Source organism: Embiotoca jacksoni, unplaced genomic scaffold, assembly GCF_022577435.1.
Source record: "Embiotoca jacksoni isolate LCO1_2020_lvr unplaced genomic scaffold, fEmbJac1.0.p SCAF_9, whole genome shotgun sequence".
NCBI classification, from domain to species: domain Eukaryota; kingdom Metazoa; phylum Chordata; class Actinopteri; family Embiotocidae; genus Embiotoca; species Embiotoca jacksoni.
Window position 1 is genome coordinate 17,910,024 of NW_027185447.1, and position 15,941 is coordinate 17,925,964.

A 15,941-nucleotide genomic window follows, 5' to 3' on the forward strand; every position below is an offset into this window, starting at 1 on the left:
TGTGGTATATGCAAGATACATTTTGTGTTGCTGAGGCGACGCAAGGCATTTCACTTCTTCAGACACACATATAATTCTTATTATTAAATGCACATATAGTTCCCCGCACCTATTTAAAAGTTCATTCTACAACATTTCCATATCCTCATGCTGAATTTTTAAGACTTCACTCACCAGAGCAGTACTGCAGTGAAACAACTTTTACAGATCCCTAATGAACTGGAAATGTATTTTCCTGTTGAACATGAAGAATGAAGAATTTTGTTACCCTAACAGAGATATTTAAATTTATGGGCAGAATGAGGAGACAGAAAGAGGATGTATCTGAACAAAAAAGAAACTGCAGTATTTAAAATAGACACATCATTTTATCATTTTTTTTAATTGCTACACCTTTGGCAACCTATTCAAAATATGTGGCTTCCCATGAGAAGAGGGGGATGGGAGTGGGGGCACCAAATTACTGAACAGAGAGCCCCACTCCCAATGAGGATGCCTGTTGTTTAATTGCAGTTTAATAGAAATATGTTGCACTTTTAGTCCCCACACTATAGGATCCAGTGCCATCTAGTGGTAAGACGATGATAATATGGTTCCGTGTATATCAGTGTACAGTATATCAGGAAAAAAAAAAATTATTCAGCCACTGCAAAAAAAAAGGAACCACAAAAGTCTACAGAGCCATTATGACAAATGACCTTGAAGGAAAATGGTTAGTGCTGTATGATTTATGAGCAAATACCATTCAAGTTACAGCTGTCACATAATGTAATAATAATAACATATATAAAATAACAATTGACAAAATACCAAATGTGGATCTACAGATATGTAGACATCCAAAGAGTCCGACAAACTCATTGAAGGTACAGAATATATACATTTAGAATCAATAATTCTGTGCAATGCATTTTTTCTATGCACCCACTGGAATAAAAATCATAGTCAGCAAGTTCATCCACCTGTTTCATTCACTGTTTTATCATCCTGGTTCATTTTAAGTTGTACTGCCTCTTCATAAGTGCCCATCTCCACTGCCACACTCTGCCTGCGCTCCTCGTCCAGTTTCTTGTAGTTGTAGTAATGCATGATGAAGAAAAATATGCCGGGCAAGAGCATAAACAGACCACATGCATAGTACATGTATTTGTACTCACCAAAAATGTCAACCAGAGCCCCTGAAAGAGAAGATACACACTCTATCAGTGACCAGTTTAGAAATTCCTCTATTTCTTTTGTGTGTATTTATCTGAAATAATCGTAATTTACAAAATATAACCAACCTGAAATTGGAGGTCCAAGAAGCACCGGTCCACACTCAATAATGGTGACAAGTCCAACTGCACTAGAGAAGCGATGAGCTCCAACAAGGTCCATCAGAACTTCAAAAAGCAGCGCAGAAACCATCCCAAAGCCCAAACCAAAGAAAATGGCATAGACAACTAGACCCACATATCCAGAGGCCAGCGGGCACAGTAGGTGACACACACCATTGTATGAAACAGCAAAACTGAAAAAATATTGTATTCTCGGCCTAATCCACTTGGTGTTGCCGATGAAGCCAGTTGCTGGTCTGATAAACATGTCCGCCAGAGCAAAAATAGAGAGCAAAAAAGCTGCTGAATATTCATCGTTCCCTTGATGTCTGGCGTACGGAGCCAGAAAAACCACAGGAGCAAAAAAGCCAAAAAACATGACCACGTTACCAGCGAGATAAATGAGGAAGCCCCGGTGTTTGAAAAGGGAGAAGTCTATTAATTTTTGCACTTGACCCTGACCCTTGCTCTCATTTTGATTTCCCTCCATCTGAAGGTTACCTGACTCTTTGCTGGGGTCGGCAGGGGCAGCGTCCTTGGCGGCTGCTGAGTTAAACTGAGGTGACTCACTGTTTGGTTTGGGTTGGACACGTTTGTTGACCGGTCTCATGAGGGCACCAGCTACACAGCAGTTCAAAACAATGGATCCCAGGATTTGGAAACTCCCTCTCCAGCCAAAGGTATCAAACAGCAACTGATTGAGGGGAGCCAGTGTGAACAGAATCACTGGACTTCCTGTCATCGCGAGTCCATTCGCTAGTGGCCTCTTAACCTGGAAGTAAGTGCCTATGATTGTCAGGGCCGGCTGCAGGTTTAAGGCGAGACCAAAACCTGTTGTTATGATAAAGAAATAATCACCATAAATAAATGATTTTACTTGTAATATAGAATTCACTGAGAACAGGAAACCTGTTAAGCTGCTGTGTTGTTAGAATGTATATTTGTAGACAGATTTATAAATTTAAAATTATTACATCTACCAAATCTGTTTATCAGTTGTAAATTAACAAAATTACATTCAGTGTCACACGGTTTCCAGGGAGGAATAGTACTGTAAATTATGCCAGACAGATTGCTTTTAGTTTTGAGGATTTCCTTCTTAGCTATTTGTGATAAAAAAAAAAAAAAAACGGAATATTTTTTGGGGCTTCTGGTCAGACAAAAAAAAAAGCCAAAAGAGGATCTCATCTAACATTGGAGAAAATCATGACAACATTTTTTCGCTTTGTTTGGAAATTTTTAGACCAAACCACTGATAACTTGAGGAAACTATCTGCAAAATAATTAATAATTAAAGAAATAGTTACTTGGAGGCAGTTATAATTTCTGAAACTACATTTTATTTTTATGTCCATTGTGGTCCAACGTGTTTTACTTCAAGAATAAAATTCAGACACTATTCCCATGGAAAGCTCTTTTCTGTGCCACTTTTGGTGGTGCGTCTCTACTAGATTAAAGATTAGGTTTAAAGTCTGACAGGGTTGTTTGCTCACGGTCAGTTACGTGATCATGTGGCCTGACAAGCATACGTCCACGTGTGTGGATTTGTTAGCAGCATTTTAACATGGCATGACAACAGAGTCACTTCAGTGCAATTTAACCGTTGTGCTGTCCTTGGGTCAAAATTACCCACAGCTGTGTTCAACCAAGTTCTATTTTATTTCTATATTTTTATATTTTTTTGGGATCATTGGTCATCATTCTTTAAAAAAAAAAAACCTCACAGCCTCCTTGTCACCAATGATCCCAAAAAATATGAAAATAAAATAGAACTTGGTTGAACACAGCTGCAGGTCATTTTGACCCAAGGACAACACAAGGGTTAAGCAAATATTTACACTTTGCATTGAATGACCAAGTTTAACCTCACAGAGACATCCAACGTACTCGGGGATTGGCCATGAGCTTGAAATTAAAAAAAAGAAGCTCCTCATGAATGCAAGTTACGACTGGCCGACACTTCATTCTTCAAATTCAAACTAACTTGTGTAATTTATAAAGGTCAGTAAGTTTCAGGGATATTTAACTGGATCATTGACAAAAACTAACATGTTTGATAATTATCGAGAAAAAAACCAAACATGACTTACCTCCAATCACCCCAACACAGAGATACAGATGAATGATTGTAGATCCAAAAGAAGCGAGCACCATGGCAGTGCAAACCATGAGCCCACCAACCAGCACCACAGGTCTGCTGCCATAGCGGTTGACTAGTATACTGCTGATAGGACCTGCACACAGGAGAGACATATCCCACTTTTTTTAGTACTGTTTTGAAGGACAAAAAATGTTGATAGAATAATTTTGCTCACTCAAACTCCTCAGAACATGCTGAGTGGGAATGAGGCAATTTTATTTAAAAAAAAAAAATGGCTTCCTCTAATTTTTGACAAAGTATGACAGCCACTGACCTCCTGCATACATTGTAGCAAGCATGACAGAGGACACCCAGGCAATCTCGCTGTAGGAAACTGAAAAATATTCCTGAATCTCTTTGAAATAGATGGTGAGGGACTTGGGAAAGGCATAGGAGAATCCTATGGAGATGAAAGCACCCAAGACCACAGCCCAGCCCCAGCCTCCATCTGGTGGGGTGTACCCTAGATTGGTTCCTGCAGCAGGGGGCATGTTCAATCCAACGGCTGGGAAGTGAGAACAAGTAAAAGAAGTTAACAGAGAATAAACTGCAATATTTTCAAAGAGACAAAGAAATAGTTACATAATTTACTCCCTAATATCATCTAGAAATCACAAGAGCTCACCTCTGCACAATCCTTCAGAGCGTATTAACCAGACTATGAACCCTGTCCTTGTACCAGACTGTGGCTGCCTCTCTCCAAAACATCCGGCTGTAAGGCCTTTGAGCTCATCACGTGTACTACATGATGAAGAAAAAAAGTGACTACACACAATAATGCAGTAATGCTGCCAAATATGTTGTTCTCAAGAAAGATTTACGAGTACAAAAGCAAAACACAAGTACCAATGTTTATCTAATTGTCTAAACAAGCAAAGCTTTTTTTTATTTCTTTAAAAGTCGTGTGTTCCTTCCGAGGCCATTCGTACTCATTGTTTGCAGTTTGTGTTTGATTGCGTAAGTTTGGGGGGTGGAAGTGGAAAAAAAATTGCTAAAATCTTATATTATGAAACATCATGCAATTATAATATTTGTGACATGGTGCATGGTACACAGAAATTTAACTGAGAAATTGTATTTCGTATACCAGACTGTTTCTGTTCATGTAGTGAAATAAATACCTTGGTCCGAAGGGCCAGGGGTCAAAGGCCCAGGGCTGATCACGTGAAATATAGGCTATATGAGAGGGAGAGACACTTAACACAGCCTGCAAGTTCTTTACTCAACACAACGCGAAAGAACCGGTAATGTATGTTAACCGCAAACAGAAGCGAAGCTCGGCGGACAGGTAAATCCAGGGTTAGATGAAAATCCAATACATAGCCAAAGTATTGAAAATTAAACACGGACTTTTTCTGAGCATTCAGTAACCCCATAGAAACCTGAATCATAGCCACGGAAACGTCCTTAAAAACTTGAGACACAAAGTTTTTGAATGTCAGCAAAGATTTTATTTAAAAATTCTTTATTTTATTTTTAGATGGCCAAATTTAATTAACCATTTGGAGTATATACCCAATCAGATTAGAACATGAAAAGGAAAAAAAAAAAAAAACAGTTTTACGTTTTAGCTATTCAGAAAAGAATAATACAAACAGCACTGAGACATAAATAAGAGGCCGTGCTTACCTGTCTTGGAAAAACCAGCAGAGTGGGACTTCTCGCACGCTGTTTCCGTCTCCGTCACAAGACATGCGCAGTGCTCTCCTGAAGCTCTTGTTATGAAATGTACAGCCTGCATGAATTTAGCTCTCTTTTACGAAATAGCGGAATGTGAAGGCAGAAAAATTGTGTTTCGGAAAGGGTAGAAGTTTCAGTCGTTAGTTTGTGATGGGGATCGCTGGCGGACGACCTTCGTGTTAACGAGGCCGCTTTGCGCAACATGAACGTTTGGTAACTACAGTTGCGCTCCACCAAAGTCAGGTAGCCGCTCGCAGTTGATTTGGAGAGATGTTTTCCAAAGTGAGAATTTGTTTGGCCTCGGGCTTGGTCAGATTGCCCGGTTGTGTGAGTTCAAGGGCGGCGAGAGGACTGACACCAGCCCTCCGCGACCATCAGCACCGGACCTTCAGCACCGAGCCCGCTGCTGTCAGGGTGAGCTGCTTCTCTTTCTCCATTTTAGTTTTTCCACTTCACAACAATCCATACAGGAGAAGTGGAACGTAATGAGTACTGTTGAGGTATTTTAAGATATTTTTTTTTTCAATAGAGAATCACTGATTTAAAGAAAAAAAAAGGGAAAACATTATGTTTATATGTTAATGCATCGAAAATAACGATTCGGTGATTTAATGAGATTTACAGAACCCATTCTGCCTAACAAGTCCTTTTGATGTTTTGTTTTTTAATTACTCATGTACTTTTATTTAAGTAAAACTTTGAATGCAAGGGTTGTAATGAAGTACTTTCATAGTGTGGTATTGCTGGTACTTGCTGTACAAAATTAAACAGCTGGATGTTGAATACTTAGTAGCTTAAGTTGTACTCACCACAAGTAATTAAATATACATTTTAAATTATTCTTGAAAATGACTCGGTATCGTCAAAAGCTGCTTCATGTTGGAAGATGTGCTTTAAAAATGAAATGTAAGCTGCACTAAACAAGGCCAGTTTTCAAGCTAAGAAAGATTTAATTCAGTTTCTTTTCAAGTATAATGTGACGTAACAAGTCATTAGGACAGGTAATCTCGTGGTTGTACTTTTTCCTTTGCTTACATTTTCAATTTGTTTTATAACAATACAGGGAATTTTCATGTGTCAACTCAGCTAAAAAAAAAAAACATCTCTCTTCATTATTATTAGTTTTGCTCTTGTGTTTTTGAATGAGTAAAATATCCCAAGTTGAAACAGCAGCGCTGACGTCATCTATTGCCTGCTCTCTTCCAGGTTCTGTATGATGGGCTTTGTCCCATATGCGTAACAGAGATCCGGTTCCTCCAGTTTCTGCAGAAAAACCAGCCAGAGAAAGTGAATTTTATCGATATCTCCCTGCCGGGCTACGATGGAGCAAAATACAAGGACGTCACTTATGAGATGGCCATGGACGAAATGCACGCGATTGATGAGAAAGACGAGGTAAACTCACATTCAACTGACATAACCGTGACTGTTAATATGCAGATTATCTTAAATGTAGTCTTATATACGTTCATGCTGTCTAATTGGTAGGTTCACCGGGGGGTTCCAGCGTTTTCAGTTATGTACGGCGCAGTGGGCCTCGGCTGGTTGGGTCGCTTCATGATGTGGTCCCCTGTCAGGCCGTTTATGGACAAATCCTACGCCATCTTTGCCAGAAATCGCCTAAAGTGGACCGGACGTGGGGACGAGTGCACGACAAGACGCTGTGAAAAGAAAACAAAATGACTCTTGACTTTAGAGAAAAATATGCACGCTCGAGAAGTAGATGAAGACGAATTGCATAAATACATCTGGTTTGTTATAAACCTGACATGAAAAGTTTATTAATGTTGCTAAAAGGAAATAGTGTTGTGAAGCCATTATTTGATGCAGAATTTATTGATTAAGATCTTCAAAAGATGATACTAATATATGGTTGAAAGTGAAGGCAGTTGATAATACGATTCTTCAATCTGCTAATAATGGCTGAAATATTTAAAAAATTGGTACATAATGTTTACCTCAGAATCCAAAGAAATGTGACTCAACATGTTTCATTAAGCAGTTAAAAAAAACAAAAAACAATTCCAGCTGATTACATTGTTTTCTCTGGATTTTGTGATCAACAATTCAGGCTTGTATTATCATCATCAGCTTGTTCTGATGTTTCCCTTTCACAAAAACGCTGATGAAATTCCAAAATAATGGGATAACAGTAACTGGGTACCGAGAGAAAGATCGGTAAACATGGCAGCGAAGAGAAATAACCTCACTGTGAAAGACATAATAATTGTGTATTGAATAAAGGGTTGTCATATTTTAACAAATATACAGTACAGAGATAAGGCTGAAAATCTCTGAAGCAAAATATAGTCAATTTCCTGTAACACAGGCTGTCTGAGATTGAGGTTCATTCAAAAGTAGATAAAGAACCAAACTGTCAGGAAACTGCCACTAGATGTCATCGTAAGTCTGAAATAATGTCAGCGGGGAGAGTGACATTGTTCCCCAGGAACTGTGTTAAATCCACAGTGACTGATCAGATCATTGAACAGTGATTTATCTTAATAATTATATAACAAATACAAGCTCAGTAGATTCTGTTTGTCTCAACTGAGTGAAATTTATATTCATCAAGTCAAAAACTAAAACTGTTGAGGTGATATTTTTCCTTTGAATTATGGTTTGAAAGCGATGTCTGTGTGCCAGCTGGGGGACAGAAACAGACTGGAGAGTTTTAATTTCACATGAGCCTCTGTTGTTATGAGCGTGTTTCATCAACAATACATTACAGTGCAGAACAGAGTGTGCTGGATAAAGGTTACATTAGTTCAGTGATATTTACCAAGCATCATTTGGGATACAGCATAAGGCAGACACATGGCAGTTTGATGTACACACACAAACACACTGTTTTTTTTTTTTTGTCATACAACAACTGCAACTTAAAATTACTGGGTAATCATTAGTAGACATGGTATTGATAAAGAAACGTGTGTTGAATATTTTTACATAAGTAGAGGGGGAGGAGGACAAAAGGTTAGATTAAAAACATATGTGTTTCATGGATTTCTAACTTACTGAGCACATATTTAATGATTACAGGGTACTTGTGTTTTTTTTGGTAGAGAGGCAGGAAAAATGGAGTATGTATAAAAGAAATTGTAATTTAAAATTTTATATTTGCAAAAAATGACAGACTGACAGAAAGTTCATGGTGTCAGATGTTTTGTTTTCAAAATATAATCAAATACTTTGTTGTAAATTCAACTGCATTTACAGTGTAGTTTCAGGTTGTTTTAAAGTCTAAAATGACATAGCTTTCCTGAACTTCACTTGTACCTACAGTTACCCAGTAATTATTTTTTTGGTACCCTGCATGTACGACACTCAGTCAAGTGTCAAATTAAAGGGTCTTAGTGAAGTATTGATCCACCATGAGCTGCCTGAACAGCTACAGCGCACCTTGGCAGTTATACTACAGGTACTACAAGAAATGAACCCCATTATTTCAAAAGATGTTCCCTCCTTTGGTGTTTGGATTAGTGTGGTTGAGCGCGATGTCTTATTGCTCCCAAATCTGGCATTAATGTTTGATATGGTTGAGATGTGGTGACTGCAAACACCATAGCATATGATTCACTTTATTTTCATATTCATTAAACCCTTCAGTGACCCTTTGCGACTCCGTGGATGCATGAGGCCACTCCCATCAGAAAAGAAACGTTTCAAGATAAAGATGATCGCTCAAAATAACTTTCTATGGATTTTTGCATCGAGGGGACAACAAAGCTACCGGATCCCTTCACTATGAGGGTCAAGTATTCAGGTTTTTTTCTTTAAACTGTCACTCATCTGTATTTACTTATCTGTAATAACCACTGCAGACTTGTAGTATTTTAATATCGCGTGTATTTTAAGGCTAGACCGCAGTTTCTAAGAACTCGGGTTCTGGTGACGAGTCCCAGCCGTGTCTGTTTGGTGGGAGGTGTGCGCGATGTGCCATGACGTCAGAAGCAGCCATCGTAGCTCCCTGAGACCATCAACTTGTAACCCCCCCCCCCCCCCCCCCCCCCCCACTCGCCCCTAATTTTAGACTTGCACTTGTCAACAGTGACCACATGACCTTAAGCTTCTGTGTGGTCTTTGGCGCAGCTGGTCCCCCCCCCCCCCTCCCCCCCCTCCCCACAGCCCAGCTCGGCCAATAAGGTTAAAGCCCTGCACCAAGAAGGATTGAATTAAGTGTCAAAACACAGTAGAAATAGTGCTTCTGACAGTTTGTCAAACGTGGTGTTCTGAATTTCAGAGAGCAGGAAATTGCCAAAAGAGGAACTGTGAGGACAAAAGAGCTTGGTGTGCGTTTCAGGTAAATATTTCCTGTTCGCTTTCAACACATTTCCTGTCAAGGTGAGACGACCCGTAAACTGCTTTTGGCTCACGATCTTGCCCCACTGAAGTGGAAAACAACTTTAGTCAACGTCTGACTATTGTCTGCCTTAATCTTTGTGAAGCCAACACAGAAAGTCATTATTAATGCACTTTATTTTAAATATTTTTTTTTTTTAAAAGCGCACTCTTTCTTGCACGGGGTTTGGGAGTACAGTAATTAAAGTCAAAGCTGTCCATGTTGTCAAACTGCTGTGTCTCATTGCAGACTTAGATGCATTGAGAGTTATTTACAGCAACACTTGTGTATTCGTCTGAGGTGTCATGTTTCGTTCCTGGAGGGACAGTACTCGGGAAAACAGTGTAGATGTCAGTCTATTGTGGAACATGATGTTTGTACACAGTCTGATCAGCTTGCTCTGAAAACACGCAGTGAGTAGTTTATAGCAGCGACAATGTGCCCTTAAAGGTGCAAAGATATTTATACACCAAACGAGCCTGGTTGGTTTTTAAGTTAATTCAAGGTTGTTAATTGTCGAAATCAAAGTGTTTTATTTAAATGATTAAATTTAAGTTGGTTTATAACCTGCTTGTGTTTGTAAACAACAGATGATTATAATAGACATTTTAGGCTGTTGTCTTGCTGTTGCAATGTCAAGGTCAGCCTCTTTTTTAATTTAATGATTTTCCAAATTTTTCATTGAGCTCCATTTTTTTTTCACTTATTCAGGAAAATGTCTTTAGTTTCTGGAGGATGTATCCTGTTGACTCAACGGGTGATTCCTTGAGTTTTCCTGTAGTGTCACCTACTGTAGTGTTAGCCTCGCTGCTAACGTTGCTGTTGACTTGAGTCTTTTTCTAATGTTTTTCTTTCGTTCTTTTTCTTTCCCAGGTGATCTAACTCTTTGCCAGCAGCAGAGTGACATTTGGGCGTCAACCGACTGCTGCTCAAACATGGGGCGCTACCTCAGCGCCAACATGTTTCCAAGTTCTGTGAACAGGACTTTGAAAACTTCATGCAAACTTAGGTACACGATGAGCCTTCTGAGAAAGGACCATCGTCTGGCCAAAGCTCCTCTCAGCCCAGACTTTCACAGATATTCACAACTGTCAGCTCCTCAACTTTTCAGATTTGGGAGAAAATTTGCTTTTAAAAATGTAAAGGACAGTGATATAAGCTCTACCTCTGACTGCTACCTCAGAGATTTTACCAAAGACAGAAGACATCTCCAGATTGTGCGTTTTTATTCGTCTTCTAATAGGGATGCATTCAGAGCCGAAGCTCCTGTTGGGATTTTTGCGGAGGCTCAGAGCAGTTTTAATTTGAGTTCACTGGGAGGGCGTCTTCTTGGTCAATCATTCAATCGACTGTCCAGACACATTAACACGTATTTCAAGAGAAAGGATGTTGTCGCGCAAAATGTTAATATTGTTGTGACAACTCCAGATTCTTTTGGCAGGTCACAGAGGTGTAGACAAAGTCAACGGGCAGCCACAGATGGAAATGTATCTGAGAGCAAAGATGCAACACAGACCTTAAAAAGCAAAGGCATGAAAGAGAACTCAGAAACAAGTCCACAAACCCAGGAGGTGTCTCGACTGCAGCTTTTTCACATCAGCTCTTTGGCATCAAGATTTGGTGAGAGCTACAGTTACGTTGCTCATCACATCAACTCAGTGTTCTCTCAGGGTTTTGCAAAAGTTCAAATGCAGGAAAATTCAGAAACCGTGTCTTTAACCAGAGGGATGAACAAGAGACAGAAGAGGAGAAAAATGGAAAACACTTGCATCACAAACTCTCAAGAGGGTGGGCTGTCTCAGGTGGAATTGAGTAGTGAACAGGCAGTAGCGGAGTCCAACACACTCTCCAGCAGCTGGGAAGAGGGATACCTTCACTTTGCAAGACACATCAATAAATACTTTGGTGCTAAAGTTACAGACGAAGCTCTGAATCGGAGAGAACAAACTCCTGTGGAAACTAATAGCAATTACAAGAAACACTTCTTAACACAGTCTACCTCTCAAACTCACAGTGCCAGGTCACCGCTGAAGAAAGACATCAGCCCTGAAACTGGAGGCCTTTTCCACAGCAGCTCTAACTCAACAAACTTCGGGGAGAACTACTTTCAGACATCCAGTCACATCAATCAGTATTTCAAGGGAGAAAAAGGACTGAACGAGGACAATGATGGAGATCCACTAAAAGAGATGAATCCTGGATCCCCAGAGAGACTGAAGACTGTGTCTTTTATGGACTGCCTTCGCCACCCAATAAGTGCCATTCCAGACTTGCTGGGTGCTTATCTAAACCTGGGCCCCTCGTCCCAGACTAGTAAGCCCCAAACTGCAATGACTTCACCACAAGCAATATTCAATAAAAAGGTGAGTTAAGGTTACATGAATATTAATGTCTCATTGATCAAGAATATGAGAATTTGGTGTGTCGCTTCAAACTGGAGCAGCATTACGACTTAATATTTTAATTTATGTACCACTTATTTCACATTTTAAAGATGAAAAACAACATTGTAGTTGTGGTCAAGAGGCTAAACTATATAAAATTGTTTATATAAAGACTTTACAGAAAGTCATTTCTGTTTGTATGTTTTCAGTTTGTCTTGAGTCGCAGGCAGTCAGAGGAAATGACTCGAGGGTTGATGGGCAGTCTAGGACTGGCTTCATCTCCAGAGGCTCTGATTGTCTGCGTGGAGGCCCTCAATGAACACCTCCTCCGCTACCCCTCATGCAAAGCTTTAATCTGGCAGGTCCGATGGAAAAGAAACAGTCACATTTACAAATGTTTAAAAACCTGATTTGACCTTGTACGGTTTTCATAGATGTTTCTGTTTCCAGGAGAAAACTGCAGTCACGTTGTTGAGACAGCGACGAACCTACAGGCACGACATGGGACTTCAGGCTGCCTTAAGAGAAACCCTGGCTCTGATTGGCTATGTGGATCCGGTCAAAGGTCGAGGCATTAGAGTGCTCTCAATTGATGGTGGCGGCACGAGGTAAGTCTAAGAAGATGGATTATTATTGAATGATTGTCCTTTAACAATGTGCAGTGCATGCTGTACACAGAACTAGATTGTTTCTACAAAACTATATAAAACTTCCGAAAATAGTCAAACATATCCATCCAAGTTGACCACATCCGGAGTAACATCCTCAAGTTGCTTATCTTCACTGAGTGATTGTGCAAAGCCCAAAGAAACATCTGTCACCTATTTCTACATGGAAACAAAGAAAAGTCACAAACCTTCATGTCTGTAGAGATCAAAGGAGCAAATGTTTGATACTTTTGCTTCAACAATGACTCAAAGCAGTGTTTCCCACACAGGCTTTACTTTGGTGGGCTACACAGGTATATTAACTTCGGTAAATCTTTTATGTAAGAACACCTCGTTTCACTCTTTCCAAACTACATGAAACAGAGTGCGGACTAGAGTGCGCAGATGCTGAGCTACCATTTACCGATACCCTGCATGTGAGGCATTTACATGTAGGGAACATGCTAAATTGTTGTGTCTATCGATAGTCTGCATGTGAGGTATTTAGCTTACATCTGTAAATTGTAGCTACAGAAAAAAGTTTAGGTTATACATCGCGCCACCCACCACCACAAGTAATTTCTCAACCTGTGGAAAACACTGCTGCAATTATTCATTGATTATCAGAATAATTATGTGTCTCTCAATTGATTCATCAACTCATTACCTCATCTCAGCACAAAACCTCATTTAAGATGGTGTCTGTTTCTTGGTTCTGTATACAGCTGTGTTAATATCCATGATCATAACCCAGTTTAACTCAAAAGTACCACATAAATGTAACAAACCATAATTCTTTTTTTTTTTTTTTTTTTTTGTCCAGAGGTCTGGTGCCTCTGCAGGTGTTAAAGCTACTTGAAAACGAGACAGGGAAAAAGATCCACGAGCTGTTTGACTACATCTGTGGAGTGAGCACAGGTGACAAATAGAAAACTGAGATTTAACACGACAGCCTGACTCCATGATTTTATCTCACTTTTCTTCATATGCATCTGCCTCTTCAAGGTGCTGTCCTCGCCTTCATGGTGGGTCTGGCCCGTTTCTCTGTCGAGGAGTGTGCCGACATGTATCGACGATTTGGGTCTGAAGTGTTTCGGCAAAACCGTCTGGTTGGCACTGTAAAAATGGGCTGGAATCACTCTTACTATAACTCTGAGACCTGGGAGACAATACTACGGTACGCACTGAGTAGATGCTAACACTGTATGTGCTTCAGTGGAAGGAGTGACTATTATATTTTATTTATTGCTCTGAATGTACAGTATTTTCTGTTATTATAATCTTATTTAGAGAGAAGCTGGGTGACAGAGTGCTGATCAGAACAAACAGAGATGAGTTAAGTCCTAAGGTAAGAACACTGCATTATTATTATTTTCTGATCACTATCGGTCTCACAGCACTGATGAAATAAAGCTGGATTATTGAATCTACAGCTGCTGCAGTAGAGCACCCCACTGTGGCCAGCAAGCAAAAACATTTGAGCTTTCACAGGTTTAACCCAGGCTTTTTGTTGGTGTCCGTTCAGGTTTCTGCAGTCAGTGCGGTGGTGAACTGGGGTACCAGTCCTAAAGCATTCGTCTTCCGCAACTACAACCACAAACCGGGCTCTCTCAGCCGTTACGCCGGAGGCTCGGGCTCCCAGATGTGGCAGGCAGTGCGGGCATCATCCGCTGCCCCAGGATACTTCCAGGAGTTCACCTTACAAAGTGACATTCATCAGGTTCAAAACGATAGTACATGCACTTAAGATTTAAGAAACAAAAATATGTCATTAAAGACACAAAAGTTGAACACGTATGGTTTTTGTGTGGGTCACAGTTGAACGAAGTTATTTCCAGTTTAGATAAATTGTGTATTTTTTTTTTTGTAGGACGGAGGAATTATCCTGAACAATCCCTGTGCCTTGGCAGTCCACGAGAGCCGTCTGCTCTGGCCCAAACAGCACTTCCAGTGTGTGCTGTCCCTTGGCACCGGTCGTTATGACAACGTTAAAAGGGGAACTGCCACCTCCACAAGCCTGAGGGCCAAAATCAGCAACCTGATCAGCAGCGCCACCGACACCGAAGGGGTACACACCCTTCTGGACGAGCTGCTGGCCCAGGATGTCTACTTCCGCTTCAACCCCATGCTGAGCACTGAGGTGTCCCTCGATGAAAACCGACCTCGGGCCCTGGACCAACTGCAGAGAGACACCCAGAAATACCTGGAGAGAAACCAGCCCAAACTGGCCAGACTGTGTTTGGTGCTTGGGGCAGAGCGCTCACCTGTTAGCAGAACTAAGGACTGGATGAGTGAGAGAGCCTGGGAGATGAAACAGAAACTGATGTGAGGAGGTGAGGTGAAGCATGTCATCACACAGAGCAATATCCTGTAAACAGATACACACTTATACAGATGGTGGGGACAAATAACAGAAACACCTTAAAGTACAACAACCGCAATGCAGAAAACAATTTGGCAAAATGTAGTTGTCTGCCGTTTGCACGTTGTTATAATTTTAGAAACTTGTCTCTTTTCCGTAATACATCATTTTACACACAAAGTGTGAGTGTGATTCTATGAGATTCTATGAGGTGCGAACAAAAAGTTCAAAGATGCAGCACAGTAATGTGCATAGAGCAGTGGGAAGCACTAACCTAACACTTGATCAACATCAGCACCTGAGTTACACACATTTTTGTGACCATTGGTATATGTGCATTTGTGATTTCATTATGGACTTTCAACTTGAGCAGAGAGCGCACATCAAATTATGATCACATTGTATATTCGTCGGCAGCGTGGATCATCTTTAAAGGAGGTAAGGCAATCACCATTTCCATAATTTCCAGTATTTTTTAAGTCAGTGTAAAGAAACGTTTTAAGAAACAAACGAGCTGACAGCTGCTGCATTATTTGAGCTTCACTGGACAGGTCATAGGTATTGTGTTATTAGGTTTTTATGTTGTTTTATCCGCTCCCTCTTTCACATTTTGTTTTGACTTCTTGATACAGATACACATTCATAAAAATACGCACTTGGGTGCACTTTATTAAAAAAAACTTTAAAAATTTGCACGTGACATGCACTGTACACAGTTGTTACTGTATTTTATACTTGTCAGTATATAGACGATGTAAGCTACTGTATTATATGTAATATAAGCTATAAATTAGGATTTAATGTATTATATTGTTGTGCTACTGAGCATTTTATGAATATTTATTTTAAATAAAATATGAATGAAAAGACTCCCTTGTCATCTTTTAGATGTTTTTGATTTTTTTTTAATCTTTCCCTGAACACCTTCAAAGTCTACAGTATATCCAGTTTTCTCATCCCATTAAATACATCAGTGCAGTGTTTACGAGTTTATCATTGAAGGAGAAGCCATCCAGTCAAATTTAAATGTGACGGGTTAAATCCCCCCATGTGTGTGGAAGTTGTGCCCT

General features: G+C 40.0%; 3 protein-coding genes across 3 annotated transcripts; 2 read left to right on the top strand and 1 right to left on the bottom strand.

Moving 5' to 3' along the window:
* Positions 1-363: 363 nt before the first annotated feature.
* On the bottom strand, positions 364-5,197 carry LOC138192697 (monocarboxylate transporter 2-like). The gene is made up of 7 exons (XM_069140270.1): positions 5,086-5,197; positions 4,578-4,632; positions 4,082-4,197; positions 3,731-3,961; positions 3,407-3,550; positions 1,284-2,147; positions 364-1,178 (listed from the first exon to the last, which is right to left on the bottom strand). The coding sequence occupies exons 1-7, from the start codon at positions 5,195-5,197 to the stop codon at positions 955-957; spliced, it is 1,746 nt and encodes a 581-aa protein (XP_068996371.1). The 3' UTR covers positions 364-954.
* On the top strand, positions 5,182-8,755 carry LOC138192698 (uncharacterized). Its single transcript, XM_069140271.1, has 3 exons — positions 5,182-5,550; positions 6,343-6,531; positions 6,625-8,755. The coding sequence occupies exons 1-3, from the start codon at positions 5,407-5,409 to the stop codon at positions 6,817-6,819; spliced, it is 528 nt and encodes a 175-aa protein (XP_068996372.1). The 5' UTR covers positions 5,182-5,406; the 3' UTR covers positions 6,820-8,755.
* Positions 8,756-9,687: 932 nt separating this feature from the next.
* On the top strand, positions 9,688-15,731 carry LOC138192696 (calcium-independent phospholipase A2-gamma-like). The gene is made up of 9 exons (XM_069140268.1): positions 9,688-9,891; positions 10,352-11,841; positions 12,072-12,224; positions 12,313-12,470; positions 13,333-13,427; positions 13,515-13,686; positions 13,800-13,857; positions 14,035-14,229; positions 14,380-15,731. Exons 2-9 carry the CDS (start codon positions 10,414-10,416, stop codon positions 14,836-14,838), a joined length of 2,718 nt encoding a protein of 905 aa, XP_068996369.1. The 5' UTR covers positions 9,688-9,891; positions 10,352-10,413; the 3' UTR covers positions 14,839-15,731.
* Positions 15,732-15,941: the final 210 nt, after the last annotated feature.

Coding starts and splice junctions, on each gene's coding strand:
- LOC138192696 (XM_069140268.1), top strand. CDS start 10,414: ATGGGGCGCTACCTCAGCGCCAACATGTTTCCAAGTTCTGTGAACAGG. Junction 13,687..13,799: donor ACCTGGGAGACAATACTACG/GTACGCACTGAG, acceptor AATCTTATTTAG/AGAGAAGCTGGGTGACAGAG. Junction 14,230..14,379: donor TACAAAGTGACATTCATCAG/GTTCAAAACGAT, acceptor TTTTTTTTGTAG/GACGGAGGAATTATCCTGAA.
- LOC138192697 (XM_069140270.1), bottom strand. CDS start 5,197: ATGCAGGCTGTACATTTCATAACAAGAGCTTCAGGAGAGCACTGCGCA. Junction 3,962..4,081: donor CTCTGAAGGATTGTGCAGAG/GTGAGCTCTTGT, acceptor CTCACTTCCCAG/CCGTTGGATTGAACATGCCC. Junction 3,551..3,730: donor TGCTACAATGTATGCAGGAG/GTCAGTGGCTGT, acceptor TCCTGTGTGCAG/GTCCTATCAGCAGTATACTA.
- LOC138192698 (XM_069140271.1), top strand. CDS start 5,407: ATGTTTTCCAAAGTGAGAATTTGTTTGGCCTCGGGCTTGGTCAGATTG. Junction 5,551..6,342: donor CCGAGCCCGCTGCTGTCAGG/GTGAGCTGCTTC, acceptor GCTCTCTTCCAG/GTTCTGTATGATGGGCTTTG. Junction 6,532..6,624: donor CGATTGATGAGAAAGACGAG/GTAAACTCACAT, acceptor TCTAATTGGTAG/GTTCACCGGGGGGTTCCAGC.